General features: G+C 38.9%; 1 protein-coding gene across 1 annotated transcript in view; it reads left to right on the forward strand.

The window, feature by feature from the left end:
• The first annotated feature begins 5,401 nt into the window (after positions 1 to 5,401).
• Positions 5,402 to 16,744, forward strand: part of LOC133451577 (transmembrane protein 132D) — a 35,930-nt gene continuing 24,587 nt past the window's right edge. Inside the window, exons 1-2 of the mRNA XM_061730758.1 lie at positions 5,402 to 5,900; positions 15,627 to 16,503. Of these exons, the coding sequence (XP_061586742.1) occupies positions 5,828 to 5,900; positions 15,627 to 16,503 (950 nt within the window). The 5' untranslated portion in view covers positions 5,402 to 5,827. The remainder of the gene's footprint in view (positions 5,901 to 15,626; positions 16,504 to 16,744) is intronic.

Raw genomic sequence — 16,744 nt, forward strand, 5'->3', positions numbered from 1 at the left:
AGATACGTTTAGTTTCTTTTCATCAATTAAGCAGTAAATTACCCCCCCCAACTCTGTTTTACTCTGTGCCCACCTGACAAATTCATACAACTCTAACGTGCTCTTTATTGCACCTGGCAATAAAGATTTCTGATTTTCATTAAAAGTACTAAAAGTAGATGAGAGATCTGATAATCGACACCTGGATGAAATTGTCCGTATTAGCTTATATATGTTGGAGGGAAGCTAATATTTGCTTCAAAAGCAATAATCTTTAGGCTTTAACTTTACAATTGTATGTGTATAATTCCTTCAAGGTTTGTATTTCTGGGAGAATCCTGAGTCCAACATCAGGAATAATTGTCTCATTGTGACATTTAATGCCTCACTTGATGAAAATTAAAACGTAAAAAGACATGTTTGCATCATCAAGTTAGAAATGACTGAATAAGACAATTGCACTCTAAAATAAAGACTTGGCAATATGGCTCGAATTAGTGAATTATTTAATTATCTTTTGCACCCAAAGGGTGGAAGAGCAGAGCCCAGAGCTCTTTAGACAAAATAACCTGCAGTTCTCAAAACAACATATTTGCAGCTGTGTCAGACAGCTAAACCCTTAACTGCACAGACACAATAATCTGACCTGAGTGGACTCACAATGACCCCAGAGTGACTGAATATTTCCATTACAGCAACCAAACATCTGGCTTTCACATGATCAACATTTCACACTTGTTCTGGTTGTTGCTGTTTTGGTAGCTGCTCTGAGACCCCATGGGGAGTTGACATCAGAATTTTGTCTTACCCGAATGATGCTCATGATACCCTGCCTTCACATCAGCAATCAGAAAACAATCTGACGATATGCCACACATCATTTCTACACATCTTTTTTTTTTGACTCAACTTCATTCAAAACGCAGACAATCTGTTGTTGTCGAATATGTTACTTATCCAGACACGTAAACATTACTTCAATAATCAATCAAATCAAGCGTCACATCAATTTTTTGTGTGTGAAATGACTGTAGTCAGTGTTCGACTCTGAGTGGATACACAGGACTTGCCGGCCGAGGCTGCAGTGCCTTGTCCTGCCTGCCTTGTTGTGCCCGGCTTCTCTGTTATGGTGGGATTACTGCAAGGATTAACAGGGTACATACAGTGTCCATCGATGGGAAAGACATGGCAGCTCCCTTCATGCACTCTCCTACTTCAACTCCTTGCTACTTCCCCAAGTCAAAATAATACAAACAGCAGATTATGTGACTATGACTTTGGGGGGCCGAAGACAGACACCACACAGTAGAGATTAGGACAAACAAATTTGCCTTTGGCTGCTTCAGGGTACTCAACCCAAACACGGAGAGCTGTCTCTTGCTTGTTTGGGGAAGATTAAGAAACTGCAGACAGCACTGACTTGCACAGCAGTTTGGAAAAACAGCTACTGGTGTGCTATTTAAAGAGAACTATCACTATAAATATGTAGACTTGAGCATCCCAATTTCCTGTCACGTCACATCTCTAATCTTTTCATGGCTATCACTGCAGGAGGTGATGGTACGATTCATCACACACTTCAAGAAAGTGTCAAACGCATAAACCCAAAGGTCAGAATCACTAGTATACACAGCTTTCACGCATGTTTGACTTGTGAAATTGGTGCAGATCTAACTCTCATGCCTCTCGGACTCTGGAGAATAAAGAAAAATCAGGTTATGGGTGTAGATTAATCATAAGTCTCTTCTTTGAACCTTTTTTACATTTTATGGACTTGATTGTAATGTTTGGTGAGCGGCAGCTTGTGTGGGAATGCAAAAGAGGCTATACAGGCATGTCACATGAAAAAAATGTATAATTTAAAAAAAAAAAGGAAAAATGGGATGCAGAAGCCATTTTCTCTGCCATCAAACGGAACGAACCCTCCAGCATATTGAACATTTGCTTGTATTTCTTTTATCGAGTCTACAGCTCTATGGAAAAGCATGTTCCAGTACTACAAGCAAAGAATTGGTATTCATTGCAAAAAAAAAAAACTAGTGATGAAAAGTGTTGCCAGAGCCTATTCTGCTGGGAGAATCCCTCCCTGTGTTCGTACGAAGCGACTGACATGGATGTTAGACAGCTGTCTGATATGAAACATGAATGGGTGTAGTTTTACTCCACTGTCGTTTTGGAGCGCAGTTTGTCCCTGTGTCATTCCTTGTCATTTTTTGGGGGGGTGGGCGGGAGGGGCTCTAATCCGTTGCCCATTTTCAAAAGTGCTGGAGAGCCTCTATTTTTTTTTTCTAATTGAAGAAATTGTTTGACATTAGTATGAATCTTTCTCTCTTGGCAGCAGTTTTAAGCCAAAACTGGAACCACGTTTATGACTGCACAGAAATGTGAAGCGACAGGCTGGAGCTGGGCAGCTTAACTTGAAAACAAGAAGGAGGAATTAAAAAGGCAGCCTCGCTTTTCATAAGGGTAACAACATTTAGCCCTGTGGTCTCCTTGAGGGGGAAACTGATTGGAATGCAACCAGCAGAGACCAAAATCCCTTACGGTGAAGATAATTAGTAAAATGATAAACACTTTAATCATTTCAAATTCAGGCGTATGTACAGATGTGAGACCAATCTCCAGTCTCTACGATATCTTCGCATTAAGTGCAGCTTGTTAATGAGTGAATACGGAAAAGCCCATAGAGTCAAAAAAGAAAATAAATAACAGAGAGAGAGAGTGATTTTTTTTTCCTCAGAGATAACAAATACTACATTTTAAAACTGCTATATGATCAGACCAATGACTAGACAGATATACAGTACTGCGGTATGATGAAAGAAACTACTCTCAACTTTTACCGGCATGCATTGCAGGCCCGAAATGCACGAAATGCAAATATGGGCATTTTTAGATGAAATCAAGTTGATGAGGAGAAAAAAAAAGGGAGTTCATGCAGTAGGCAAAACCATGAAGTAGAAATCATTTTTAATGATCTTTTTCCTAAATGGAATGGTATGGAATGGTTCCTAAATTGGGATTGTGCAAAAATATCTGAAAAAGAGGTAAATAGGACTCTGATCTTTAAACTCACTGGAAATTGAACCGGTGCTCCATCACCTGGAAGATATCAGTTCTACTTCTTTGACCATGAACACCCTGTATTGTACCCGAACAATCAACCCTCAGCACTTTGTAACAATGTTAAATGTAAACTTTTGTGAACTCTCTTTCTGAGTTGACAATGAAAATGAGAATGGGAACATTATCACATTTGTTTTACCATTATACCTAAATGTACCTCAGCAGAAGATATTTTCATCTGTCAAACAGAAGTATGATGTACACTGAAAACACATTCCCTGCCTCCTGGCCCTAACATCTATCACCAGTTTATGGCCACTCTCCCCACTCTGGCACATTTCTGCCATGACATCCATCTATGTCAGCATCTTGACTTGCATATCCGGAGGCTTGTCTTGTTTCTCTGCTCTTAAAGTGCTTGGAGCATATTCTTGATAGGTTTCACCGCATGTTTTTTCTGCATCTGGAAGCTACTCTGGATGCTCCCTTGGGTAGGTTGGAAAAAAGTCATTCTTTATTGTGCTACACTAGATGACAACAAGAAAACAAAAAAAGACAAAAGCTCTTCCTTACATAGGCATGTCCCCACCCGTGTTCTTCTTCTTCTTCTTTTCTTCTTCTTTTAAACAAATATTATTTGGGGAATTGATCAACCAGACGATTATATACTTGTTTTTTTTTTCCTCGTGTCTTTTAACGTCTGCAGATGAGGGTGAAATATGTATGCTTCGATACATGTATGACAAGTATTCATATCTTTTTCATGCAACTACTCTTTTCTGAATTTTGATGAAATATTGAGGGTGCTTTAGCTCCAGTCCCAGTTTTCTGGTAAGCCTTCCCAACCTCCCTTTCTACACACTTCTGTGTATGCGAGGTGCAGGTACATAGGAGGGGATCTAAATTATCCCATGGCAGTACTACTGGAGAAACCCCTGCACACATGGCGCTGCTGCTTATCACAGTACTGCAGTGATGGGGAGGAGCTCAAATATACTCACAGTGGTAGCTGGTGGCAACATCCTCCTGCATCCAGATACTGCGAAGCTTTGGTCGCATATTATGTGCTGATATGTTGGATTATCCTCTTTATTAGTCAATAATGCCCCATCATATTTGCCCCAACATGTTGGCAAGCTACAACCACAAGTGTGTGAACAGGTAACTTTTGTTGATGTCAAATAAGTTAGCATATGTGCCAAATTCTCTCACTGAGGAGGTTAAATTACTAAAATTTGTGGTGTGTTTCTCAAAGATTGCTATATTTGCTCCAGTGAAATATGCACAATGCTCCTAAACAACAAATAAAGATTCCTGCTATAGCTGCATAAGCATTACAGTAAAATGCATGAATTTAAATCCTGCTCCTCGGTTTGTCAGGTTCTCTTTTAATGAAATGAAATAAGTGGAAAACTAAACAAGATATGATGCAACTTTGCTGCAAGCAATATCAATCATTCACCTTTGCTTTCTTGACATGTAAACGTCTCTTTACCATCAGAGGGCACTAAATCCACCTGATGCTCTCCTACGAAGTCAGTGACCATTAGAATCAAAGCTGTAGTGTCTTTAATACACCTTTTATTAAAAACAGGAAAAGACATTCAAATGGTCACATTTAAAATTTGAAAAGAAAACTCCGATTCACTCACAATCTTTAATGAGCTATATTGATGACTTAAATGTAGCTTGAATAGTTTTATGTGACTTTGCAACTTGCCAGACAACATCCTTCACAGAGGATTATTTTTATGATTTTGGGTGAAATTAATCAGCTTCCTGTTCTATATTATTCATATTTTAGAGTGGCATTAAACTGAGTGAGACTGGGGGGCTTGTATAAGTCAAAATTCCACTTGATTTAGGTATAGCCTACTATGCATTTACTGTTTATTTATTGCAACGATACATCCGCATTTTCTTTTGTCGCAGGTGCTTTCAATTTGACAGTAATGAGGGAAGCATGGCAGTCAGCTCTGTCGGCTGAAAACACGTCAAAGAGATTTGAAGATTACATTTGGAGGTTATTTTTTCTAAAAAAAATAATATTTTTTTCCATATTCTTTTTAATTTATTAATTTTATTTAAATAATGTATTTTTTGTTTAAGATTTGAATGTTTACCCTGCACAAAAAAATAGGAATAAAACATGCTTTCATTTTTTTTGAGGCTGACTTTGAATCTGCAAATAAAGCGTACAAAAGCCAGTTAACGGGAAAACAATATAACGTTTGATCGTTTCTCCTCACATTAGATAAAGCCTACGCAGGGTTAATCCAACCAACGGCGTTTGGACGTGGCTTCCTGAGCGGATGAACAGTGACAGATGATGAGTTTAGTACCCTGAGGATTGCGCACAAGATAGTCAGTGATCTGCAAACAGCCGTTAAACGCCGCAGAATGCCAGGCGCGGCGGCAGACCTGGAGACAGGCTCAATCTCTGGAAGACACTGATCAGACCTGGAGAAAAACCCCGGCTAAATCTCTGAGAGACGCTGATCGAAACGGACCCGTCCTCCCTTCCAGCTCCCGTCCTGCGCTCGGACACCAGACCCCCGGGAGAACACAGCACCGGGACAGTTACGCACAACTTTTACGCACAGTCAAGTGGCTGCCGATCTCCATGTTACCTGCAACGCGGACTATACTCCGCAACTTCCACTCCCACAGGTGTGCTGATGCTGAGCGCGCGAACTGCAGGAATGAATGAAACTTTCTGCTCCATGTTCTGCTGAAAGGAACCTGAACCACGCTGAGGACAGGAGCCGCGCCGCGTGCCAACATGAGCTTTCAGCGGCGGAGCTGGATGATCCTACAGATAGTCTTTGCAACCATAACAACAGCACGCACACAAGGTAAGTGAGCGCGGCAGGAACAGATTGCTTGTTTTGAGTCCCTGGGATGTAAAACAAGCTTAAGAACGTGTGCAAGACCAGAGTATGCCAAGGTGCAGTGCACCTGAAGCCTTTTCGCACTGCCCACTTTAGATACTCACTGTGTCAGAATACGTGGTTTTTAACAAGATAAAAACCTCGTAATCTTGTGTTTATGTTTCCTGAAGAGAGGGCGTTATTTAAGCAAAAACCATCAGTAAATCTCCCTAAAAGTCCATATCATACATAATAGTGTCGCCACAACCTTACGTTTTGGTTCCGCGTTAAATCGACGCAGAACCTACGCCGTAGGTAACGGCGAAGGCTCTGCGTTGGTGTAACGCGGACCATAAATCAGCCTTTAGTCTGCGTTCCAGTGCGTGTAGATGGGGAGAATTATCTGTCAAACATGCGGCAAGAGGATGTCACAGTGAAGAACATATTAAGCGTTTAGGATGAAAAGGAAAATGATTTCACTGGTATTTATTTGTGCTTGAGCCATGCCTTAATACTCAGTACTTTGCTTATTCTTTGCATGTCTGCTAAAAAAAAAAAGAAGCTATGAACCCAGTTTTCTTAAGCTGCGAGCAAATAAAAAACAATATAAAGTAGATAAAATATTGCCAACTTGACAAGGGAAATGGGTGTGAAAAGCATGTAAAAAAGGTTTTAACCGTAAAGCCTATAACTATGTATTTGATGACCACTTGGAATGAATAAGGACTGATTTTTTTTTTTTTAAGAAGATGGCAAAAATTGAGAAATTGTGACAAAACTGATTTGTAAAGCAGCTTTAAGAGTTTCATTGGAAATGTCAATCCTGACCAATCATAGCAGCTTAAGCTTCCTTCAGTCATTTCTCAATCAACCCCAGTCATTCCTCTCTCCCCCTCTTCCCTTATCCTCTCCATCCGCCCTCAGTACTTCAGTTACTTGAGTCTCCAGTGATCAATACTGCATAGCGTTTGCATGTTTTTGCATTACAAAGCACTTGAAGTACGTAAAATATTGTAAGATGATACTGTGGAGACTTTTTGGACTCAAACGTCATATATCACTGACATACGGTTGAAGGCTTTTCATCTACAGTAGTACTGAATATTATCTGGCTTGTAAATTTACCATCACAACAGACTTGAAATAAACGAGATGTAATCAAAATGCAGACTTTCAGATTTAACTGGTATCACAAAACATATGTCCATTACCATTGGAAAAGTACCTCCATTTTCAGTGGCTCAAAAATATTTGGAAATTAAACAGAATTTTGATGAAAGTTAATTGGTCAAGTGTGATTCCTTCCCTTGTTACTTGAATGAAATGAAACGCATTAAAGGTCTGAAATTGGTTCATTGTTTAAAAACAAGAAAGCGCTGATGAGCTCTACAACATCAAAAGGGCTGTGAGATCACAGATGACGACTAAAGTGGACAATCACAGAATACTTTCTATGAAGAAAAACCTCTTCACAATATCAACTAGTATGTGTCAGATTTCCTCTCAAAATATGACCTCCTTTATCCCAATAAGTCCTGCTTTAAAAGTTGTCTTTGCATTGAAATAGAATAACTTGAGACAGCAGAATCTGCCTTTCAGTCCTTGGTTCTTATCCTTTTGGATGTTTTAGTCGCCTTTGGCATGATGTCCAGTACTCTTTCCCTCTTCACAGGAGTGCCCCATAGCTTGATGCTGGGCACCGTTCTCTTTTCTTATATACACCTCCTCATCCTTGGGCCTGGTTATTACCTTGCATGCTAAAGCTATATCTGCCATTTCCACCTAATGACTCCAAGGTCTCGGCATGAATCTCAGCCTGTCTCTTAGATATTCTTGCATCCATCTTGGTTCAGGCCATGGTTATCTCCAATACACTCCCAGGGTGCACAGTTAAACCTCTACAGATGGTCCAGAACACAGCAAGGTGTCTGGTGTTTGGCCACGTCATGCCGTTACTCGCTGAACACCAATGGCCACCCTTGGCTGTCCAAATAAAGTTCAAGTCACTAAGGCCTGCCTACAAATTGACTTCTGGGTCTACACCCAGTTATTTTACTCTATCCTTAAGGCTTATACTCCTGCCTGATCATTATGCTCCTCCATGGAACGCCATCTGGCACTGCCACCCTTACACACAATGCAATCCAGACTTTTCATTCCCACGCTTGTGGAATGAGCTACCAGTGTCCAGAGCGTGGACACCCGTCTCTACTTTTATAAGACTTTTGAAAGATGCATCCCTTCCAAGAGCACCTCCTCTCCAAAGCCCCTCTAAAATCCTTATTTATCTAATTTATATCTAACTGGACCTTTTATACATTTGCTTTATTTACAGGACTACCTTGCAGGTATTTTTTGGCACCTTACATGTTTTTCTTTTCACATTTATTTAATCGGCTTAGTACTTAATCCCATGCAGGGTATCTCACTGTGCTGTAGCTTCATTATTGTCTTCTAAGTTGCTTTGACTAAAAGTTTCTGCTAAAAGAATTACTGTTACAATTACTCTTTTAGTTTGGTGAAGTTCGGTGAAATCCATTGCTTCTAGACTAGTCAACCACTGCAAACGATCTTCTTTCAAGTATTTAAAAAAATTGTTATATTTACTATTTTGTCACTCTGTTGAAATAATTTTGAGCCATTGACAACTGGAAGTTCTTCATATTAAAATGGCTGTATTTTCTAAAGAGTAAATTTATTACATAATTGAAATAGCAAGCCTGGTTGCAGCCCGGTACTGCTAATGAAATTCACTTGATTAACTGAAAGTTTGTGGAAAGTGTGTGTGGAAGTGTGGAAACAAAAATCCAATGGTCAATTTAACTTCCAAATTAATTAATTGTGCCATTTCAGGATAGTCCACTGGTCCTAGATAGGATATGCAACATCCTAGAGTGAGAACGGACATAGGTCTATCAGTCTTTTTTTTTTTTTTATCTATAGGCACGTACTGAGCTGTGTGAAGGGGGGTGGATTTCTCAGCAGGCAAATAGAGAACTGGCCATGACACTGGCAATGCAGCAAAATCATCATAGTGAATTTTATTGTAGGTTGACTATTCAGCAGACAGTAATTTCTGATCCAGTACATTTTCATTGAGGTGCCATAAATAAATTATCAACTGAATGGATAAAACACAGATTTTTTTCAATAGCTTCCATACCATGTAGACCTAAACTGAGTTGTAGTACAGGGATTCAAAAAATGACACACATATCTTTAAACTGCATTAAATTATTTCTAAAGTGTTATATTAATATTAGTATGAGGGAAAAAAAATCAGTCTTCATTGATTTTCTTTTCCCTTTTTAACTGAAAACTTTCATACAAAGCCAAATGAAACACATCTCTTTGTACTGCATTTGATGACCTCTTATATTATTTTTAATGGGGAAACATTTGGATTGCTATTAATATTCATTTAGTTTATAGTTTATAGTATATAAGATGATTGTAATATTTCAATAGACAAATAAAAGACACCCATTTATGTTGCATTTCATTACTTTTTCTATTTTATACAGAATTTTATACAAAAGTATGTGATTAGTTTTATATATATATATATATATATATATATATATATATATATATCAAAAGCTTTTACAGCAGATGATGACAGACTTCCAAACATTTTTCTTTTCTCAAATTTCTTAACTGCAGCAGACCAATGAGACAAACTTCTTTCTACTGCATTTGGAGACTTTTCTTTTTGTAATAGTCATGTTTTTCTTCAATAACTTTCAAACCTAGTGTTTCCAAACCTAAGCCAAATCGTAGTAATGGACAAAATAAGCCCACATCCTAATATTTTCCACACTAATACTAACATAACATTTAAAAGAAATCGTCTAATGCAGTTTAGAGAGGTTTGACTCATTTTCCAATCCGTTTGCTACAATTTGGCTTACTGTATGTTTCAAGTCTGGTATGTAAGCTATTGAAACAGAAATTCTGCAATGTTTCTTTCAGTTGGCAATTTATTGATTGTTCCCAAACAAGAGCGTGGGGAATCTGATGTGAATACCTGTCAAACATTGAAACTAAAACCACTGTTCACTAAAACTAAATTCACTATTTATATCCTGCCTCTGTCAAATATTATGAGATCCTTTACTTATTAGAAATTCCATTAGAATTGGACATTATGGCTAGTAATGTGAACATAGTAAAAATATACAAAATTAGCATGTTAAATGTAAATGATCACAACGGTATAATTAGAGGTTGAACAAGTAGGGCCTTTTGAACGGGTTGCTAAGAGACAGCCTCTTCTCTGACAATTGAAACACACCTTACAGTGAGTTTGCTCATAATTCATAGTGCCACATTTAGTGAAAACCAAACACAGCGTACCAGCTTAAGCCTTGAAACCAAATTTCAAGCACAGCAGTGAAGGGGCCGTGATTCGGGCTTGTTTTGTACCCACAAGAACTTGGCATTCTGCAGCCATTAAGTCATCCATGAACCCCAAAGATTTCTACTCTCAAATGTTTGACAATCTGTCTCACAGCGAAAGCTTGGCTAGAACTAGGTCATGCAACAGGACTATGATCTCAAGCTCACCAACAAATCAGTCACTGTGGCTTAAGTACTGTAGCAGGACCTTAAGAGGTCTGTGCATAAAAAAAAAATCTGTTAATTTAGCGACTCTGTAAAGCAGAGTGGACCAAAATATCTTCACAACAATTTGAGAATCAGAGACAAGATCATATATGAAAAAAACACATCAACACATCATTGCTGCTGAGGGAGGTTTTACATGCGATTGAATCAAGGGGCCTAGTTCTTACATGCTGCTTCTGAATTGTGGGTAAGCATTTGTTAAATAAATACTTTCTAACTTTAAATCATATAATATGGCATGTATCGACGTTCGTTTCAGGTTCTTTTTACATAATTGCTCCTTGGCCTCAGGCCGCATTTTTAAATGAGAACCTGTTCCTAATTGCTTGCCTGATGAGATAAAGGTTTAATAAAAAACAAAATGTTAATCTTAAGAGTTGATAAGTATTTGACGATTTTTATTATGTTCCAATACATGAAAACTTTAGAACTGAAAGAACAGGTATTTTCTCTTTTGAATGACTTTATGTTTACAACTTCTATCCTGAGCAAAGCCCCCATTTTCTACTGAACATACCCTATGATAAAAATCAACAATCATCTTTGTACTTAAGGATTCCATCATTGGCAGTCTGGCAGAAACTAATGAGAATCCTTAATACCTGAATAAAAGTGGAAGCACTGAAAAGGTCAGCCAGTCAAAGGATTACAATCTCACAGTTCTTACACTAGATTAAAAAATCTTCTTTGCCATAGGTGCATCACTTGTGTTATTAGTAGAGGGCATCTATGGCCTAGAATTTAGGATATTTGGTGGTTCAGTCTTTGGCTTCTTCAGTTCACATGACCAAGTGTCCTGTGTTAAAACGCTAACACTTTATTGGCCCTGAGGTCTTCGCTGTGTCAGTGTGCATATGTTACAGAAAAAGCAGTGACGAGGCTGATAAAGCTGTTTAGACTAAGAAGCGCTGCATGAATGTGGCTTGTTGTGTCAACATGACCAGATAAGTTTAGCATTTAGCAGTATCTAGGCCAATGCAAACAGTTTCCTTTTTCCAAAGTATTAATGAAAATCATACTGTGACCAACATTTGATCCAAAACACCTAAAAGCAAAATGAAAAAAAAAAAAAAAAAAAAAATCTCACAATGCACCAAAGAATCTTCTGTGATGCTGCTGGGAATGTGAAAATGTGTTGCACATATGGTAAAAGCCATTAGTGAACATTAGAATTCATGGCAGATACGCAGGCGATGTGCATTTTAATAGAATTATACAGAGATTGATTACAACTGAATAAATAATGCTTAAAGACAAAGACACTGAACAGCGGTTAGCTGCTCTGCCAATATAAAGAATCTAAGATTGAGCCATGAGTGAAAGTGCTGGGCAAAATATTCTTCGTGAGATAAACGATTGTTTTTATTAAAACCGGTGATGAGGAACATTGTTCTCAAATAAAAAAAGAGCGTACTTCAGAAGAAGTGATTTCTTACGTGCCAGAATCTGAAAGCTAAAGTACTAAGCTTTTAAAGTTTAAGTATCATTAAATATTTCCATTTTAATAGTCAAAAAGAAAAGGAAAAAGAAAACATCTTTGGAAAATGTCAGAGGAGAGCCTCTTTTTTTTCTTATTTAAAAGAATATGATGCACATGAACAGTTCTAATTTAAGAAGCTGCATATCCATTTTGTGAAGAAAATTCATACCTGAAGTTAATTTGCTGCCATCAGTCAGAGTCAGTGCTGTTTTCACTTTTTTTTCCCTTTTGACACTTTCAACTGGTGTCAGAAGAAAAGAAATGGGCTGAACAAAGATATAATCACCAACCAAATTAATAATCGAATCCTTTGGTGTTTGAAAGCAGACGGCACGGAACATGCTCTTCCTGTGACAGAGCAGTCTTTGGGAAGGACGTTTTAGAGGCAGTTGGAGCAGTCTCACCATGAACAGCCTTATTTTTTGACTTGGCCAAGTATGAGGAGAAATTAATGTTTACAAAATGACAGGTTTTTAGAGCTGGAACAGCTGGAACAGTCGTGGCAGTGGATTTGCTCTTGGGCATATAAGGTTGAGGACACAACTCTCAGATTGAAAAAAATGTTTTGCCTGCATTGGTTGCTTTTTAAATATCTGGAATAATGACAAAGCAGCGGGGTTCCTGTTGCAGCTTCCCATTTACAAACAGTGCCTGTTAAATCTACATCCAAACAGAGTAACACTCTCTTTCAGGATTTGTGAAATGAAAAGCGTCTGATGTAACAAGATGGGCACAGGTGACTCAGGAAAACAACCTGTAAAGGAATGACCTTGCAAGTGTACCACTTTATCACTACAGTTGTGGTGTTTTCCTCCCTCCTCGACTTAGTGAGCTACTTTACATTCACTCCAAATGGAACGGTTGCCAGCTCTGGTATTAAAGAGCACATCTGTCACTGTGGCCTCTGGTAAGCTAAGCCACGGCAGCCCAGATACTGGCTCCTATCTCTCTCTCATGTAGCACATCACCCACTCAGTGAACATGATACACTTATCTGTGCGGGGAAGAAGTGAAAAAATAAATAAAATGCTTCAGGCCTTCCTAAATGGATATGTCGCAATCAATAATTCAGGGACAAGAAACACTATTTCACAAATATATATTGCACCAATATAACTGTAGAAATTGCCTTTTTTTATGATACTCTGAGTTTTGGTGGTATAATTGTCATTTGTCTGTTTCTGACTTGGTGTCAGGGCTGTTTTTCAATATGCAATAATTTGCTTATTAAAACTACTTTTTAGGTTTAACTTTTTTATTGAAATATTCAGTTGGAAAATCAGTGTATTTTGTTTTTATTTTGCCATAGGCCAATTATTATCAGTGTAAACAGTTCACTCGTGCCAGCTATAATCTTGTTTATAGCCTCACCATGAATCTTTAACGTACATGCGTGACTGACAGATGACATGTTCTCCTGCTCATTCACACTGAGGCTCAGCATTAAGCCTTGGAAATAGATTACACAACATTTATTTACATGGTTTATTCACACAAAATGGAAATGTTAGAGTCAGTCTGTCATCCCTGTAACATTAAGTAGCAGACTAATGAATCATTAGACTAGTATATTTTACAACACGAAATAATATATATTAATACATTCTTAAAAATCTTGTCTCTACGTCTTTTATTCCGTACAGTGGTGCTCTATTTTTTGGGAGGATCTGTCTGTTGACAATCTGAAAAGCCATTTTAATCCCAGTTTTTGATGCCTTTGCTTTGATTTCATCTTTGCCACCCTGGGAGGAAAGCAGATCACACATGAGAGAGGTGAAACTGGCTGCACGGTCTTACAAAAAAGGGTAATAGGTACGATTGTCTATGTGAGCAAAATGTGGCAGTGTGGAAATAAAGGGACAGAGGTTAGTTTTGTTGTTTTGTGCAGGGCAGTGTTCAGGCAACATGATGGGAATCTCAGAATGGTCTAGGACCAAAACACATCTCTTATCTCCTGGTCCATTACGAACCAGAACCCTCAGGTTGTCAGGGTCACGCCTACTTTCTGTACCCAGAGCTAGAACCAAAGGCTGCATAAAAAAAAATGGACGAAGCATTCAGTCACGTGACGCATTGGTTTCTGAAGACCTGTTCTGAAGTCTGTTTTTGGACGGAGTGCAGTCATATTGCTCAGCAAGCTGACGGGAACACACTCACTGCATGTCAATCCCGTGGTTGCTAGGCAACACCCGGCCGCGGTACAGGGCCGCCATGGTGACGAGTCACCACTCCGCCCCCTCCAGAAGTGCCATAGACAAATAAACCTGCCTCGCCTTCAATCACCTCCTACCCTTGATAAGCAGTTTTCAGTTTTCAACAATGCTATGATTGATGTTACACAAAATGCAGGCATGATAAGACTTGCACTAAATTTGAAAGTGAAGAAAGTGCAATAATTTGATCATTTTTGCACATTTATTGGGAAACTGATTTGCTTTGCACATTGTTAGTATTCTGTGGTGAGTAAGCTTTGATATTGCAGTGGTTAAAGGGAAAATTGAAAGACATTCATGTAACCATGTAGTTCAAGAAAATACAATTTCTTTAATGAACTTCACTTTATCTACCATGAAAGAGACTAAGATGTGGATGCTGTAACCTTAAATACATTCTCATGCTGTGTCTTGTGAAGTTGTGTAGCTACCAGGAAATTATTTTAGGAGGTTTCTCAGATACATAGACTGGTTAATTCTTCTTTTAGTACAAGTTGATTTTTGCAATTAACGCCAGGTAACAAATGTTGTTTGTTAATAACAGATTTATTTATGTACCGGTAATTATTCCTGCATTTATTTGAACAGATTCTGGCTGACAGGAGTGAATCTTTTCCCACTGTTAAACAATATTGTCTGCTGTAGTACCATAATAGCAGTAAACAAAAATAGACATGGATTTATTGATTTTTTTTGTACATTGAAGGATTTCTGAATGTGCATACACTGTAATTTGGAAATGGAGCAAACATTTGTCAGTCTTCATAATAAGACTCCTTCAGATAAATTGATATAAGAAAACCATCTTTTCTATCGCAAAGATAATAACATAATTAATAAAAAAATAATAAAAAAAATTAATAAAAAAAGGAGGTATAAACAAATTATAGTCGCTCTTGGCTTCATACCTATCAAAGACGCAGTATTTTGTAATTTCTTAACACCTTACACTTGGTGTCACCTGCATTTTGTGAAGTCAGGATATTTAATTCTTCTCATTCTAAAGTTTTACTGTATTTCAGACTCACTTTGTACATAAAGTTAACAGGCAGCAGGCCGCATGTTGTCATTTAAGTGTGCTTCTGCCTCTGTGTGATGGTTTCAGCAGCTACTGTGTTCACTTGAGGTCTATACTGGAATTGCCATTATGATAATGACATTTAAAAGGAGATGCACAAAGTTGCAGCAGTTCTTATTGTTTGTCATTCTATGTTAAGGGGAAAGCTTAAGGCTTAAGGTTAAGTGCAGAAGCCTTTTTAATTCTTTGAAGCTCTACTCCACTGATCAGTTGGCTCTGTGTGTGTCTAGTCTAAAGTATTTAGAGTTTCTATATGGTTATCAGATATTCCCACATTAACAAGCCTGTTGTAATGTTTTATCTTTATCTTCCAGATGTGAGCAGTAAAGAACTGTCTGATGGCAGGAGCCCAGTGCCTTTCCCTGTCTTCTTGCCGGTCAACTATGAGGTGCGAGATGCTGACTACCTCTTCCTTAAGGAGGCCGGGCAGGACTTCATGAGGAACTCCAGCATGCAGAGTCACACACAGCCCTTTGTTATTTTAAGAGCCAGCCGCCAGCCAGCTGTCAATGCCACCTACGGCACCATGTCGACGGAGCAGCTTGTGCCTCTGGATCTGGTCCAGTCTGTGCAGCTCTTTAACGCCCCGGATGTCTTTACATTTAACTGGAAAATCCAAGCCTTTGTGCTGACGCCTCGGGTTTTCTCTTCCAAGCCCAAAGTGCGAGTCCTCTTCTATGTCGCAGGAAGGGATTGGAGCATGGCAGAGGGAGCGGTTGATGAGTTACCATGTGTGACGGTGTATGCTTTTTGGCAAACCCAGGAGGTGAGGGGCTCCTGTGTCATCGGAGGTGAGCGAGGGACCTGCATGGCTGAGCTGGCGCCCGCGCTCAGCTGGTTTGCTCCGGGTTCAGAGGGCACAAGCAGGGAGCGGCAGGATCCATCTGCCGGGAACCCTGTTGAACTCTACTACCAGGCTCAGCCCAGAGTCAGCGGGAAATGTAATACTGTGGATGCAAGTCGTTGGAGTGGTTCACAACAGCAGACATCATATGTCCCTATGACTCCCTTGCAAAGGATCGGGAGCGTGCGCCTTCTGCAAGTACCTAAGGGAATGGCAACCCTTTCTCGACTGAAGCTTGGCAACGCCATCGTCATAAGAACATCATCCAAACCTCTGAAGAAGACTGATATAGCCACTTTCTACATACTCATGGCCAGTTCCGCTCAGCTGACTAACTTCACTCTCAGGTAAAACCATGCATGCTGTGAGTGACTACAATATTTGTATCATTACTGAAAGAGAAACATCCTAATGTTTGTTCATTCTTAAGTCCCAATGAATAGTAAGAATTGAATGCAATGACAGGTTTTACTGCCAGTATGATCTATCTTCCCGAATTCTTGCAGAAATCCAGTGACATCAAAAATAAGACCACATTACACACAGTGAGATAAAACTTGGATTATGGCATTTCACTGAAAATATCAT

This window comes from Cololabis saira, chromosome 9, assembly GCF_033807715.1.
Source record: "Cololabis saira isolate AMF1-May2022 chromosome 9, fColSai1.1, whole genome shotgun sequence".
NCBI classification, from domain to species: domain Eukaryota; kingdom Metazoa; phylum Chordata; class Actinopteri; order Beloniformes; family Belonidae; genus Cololabis; species Cololabis saira.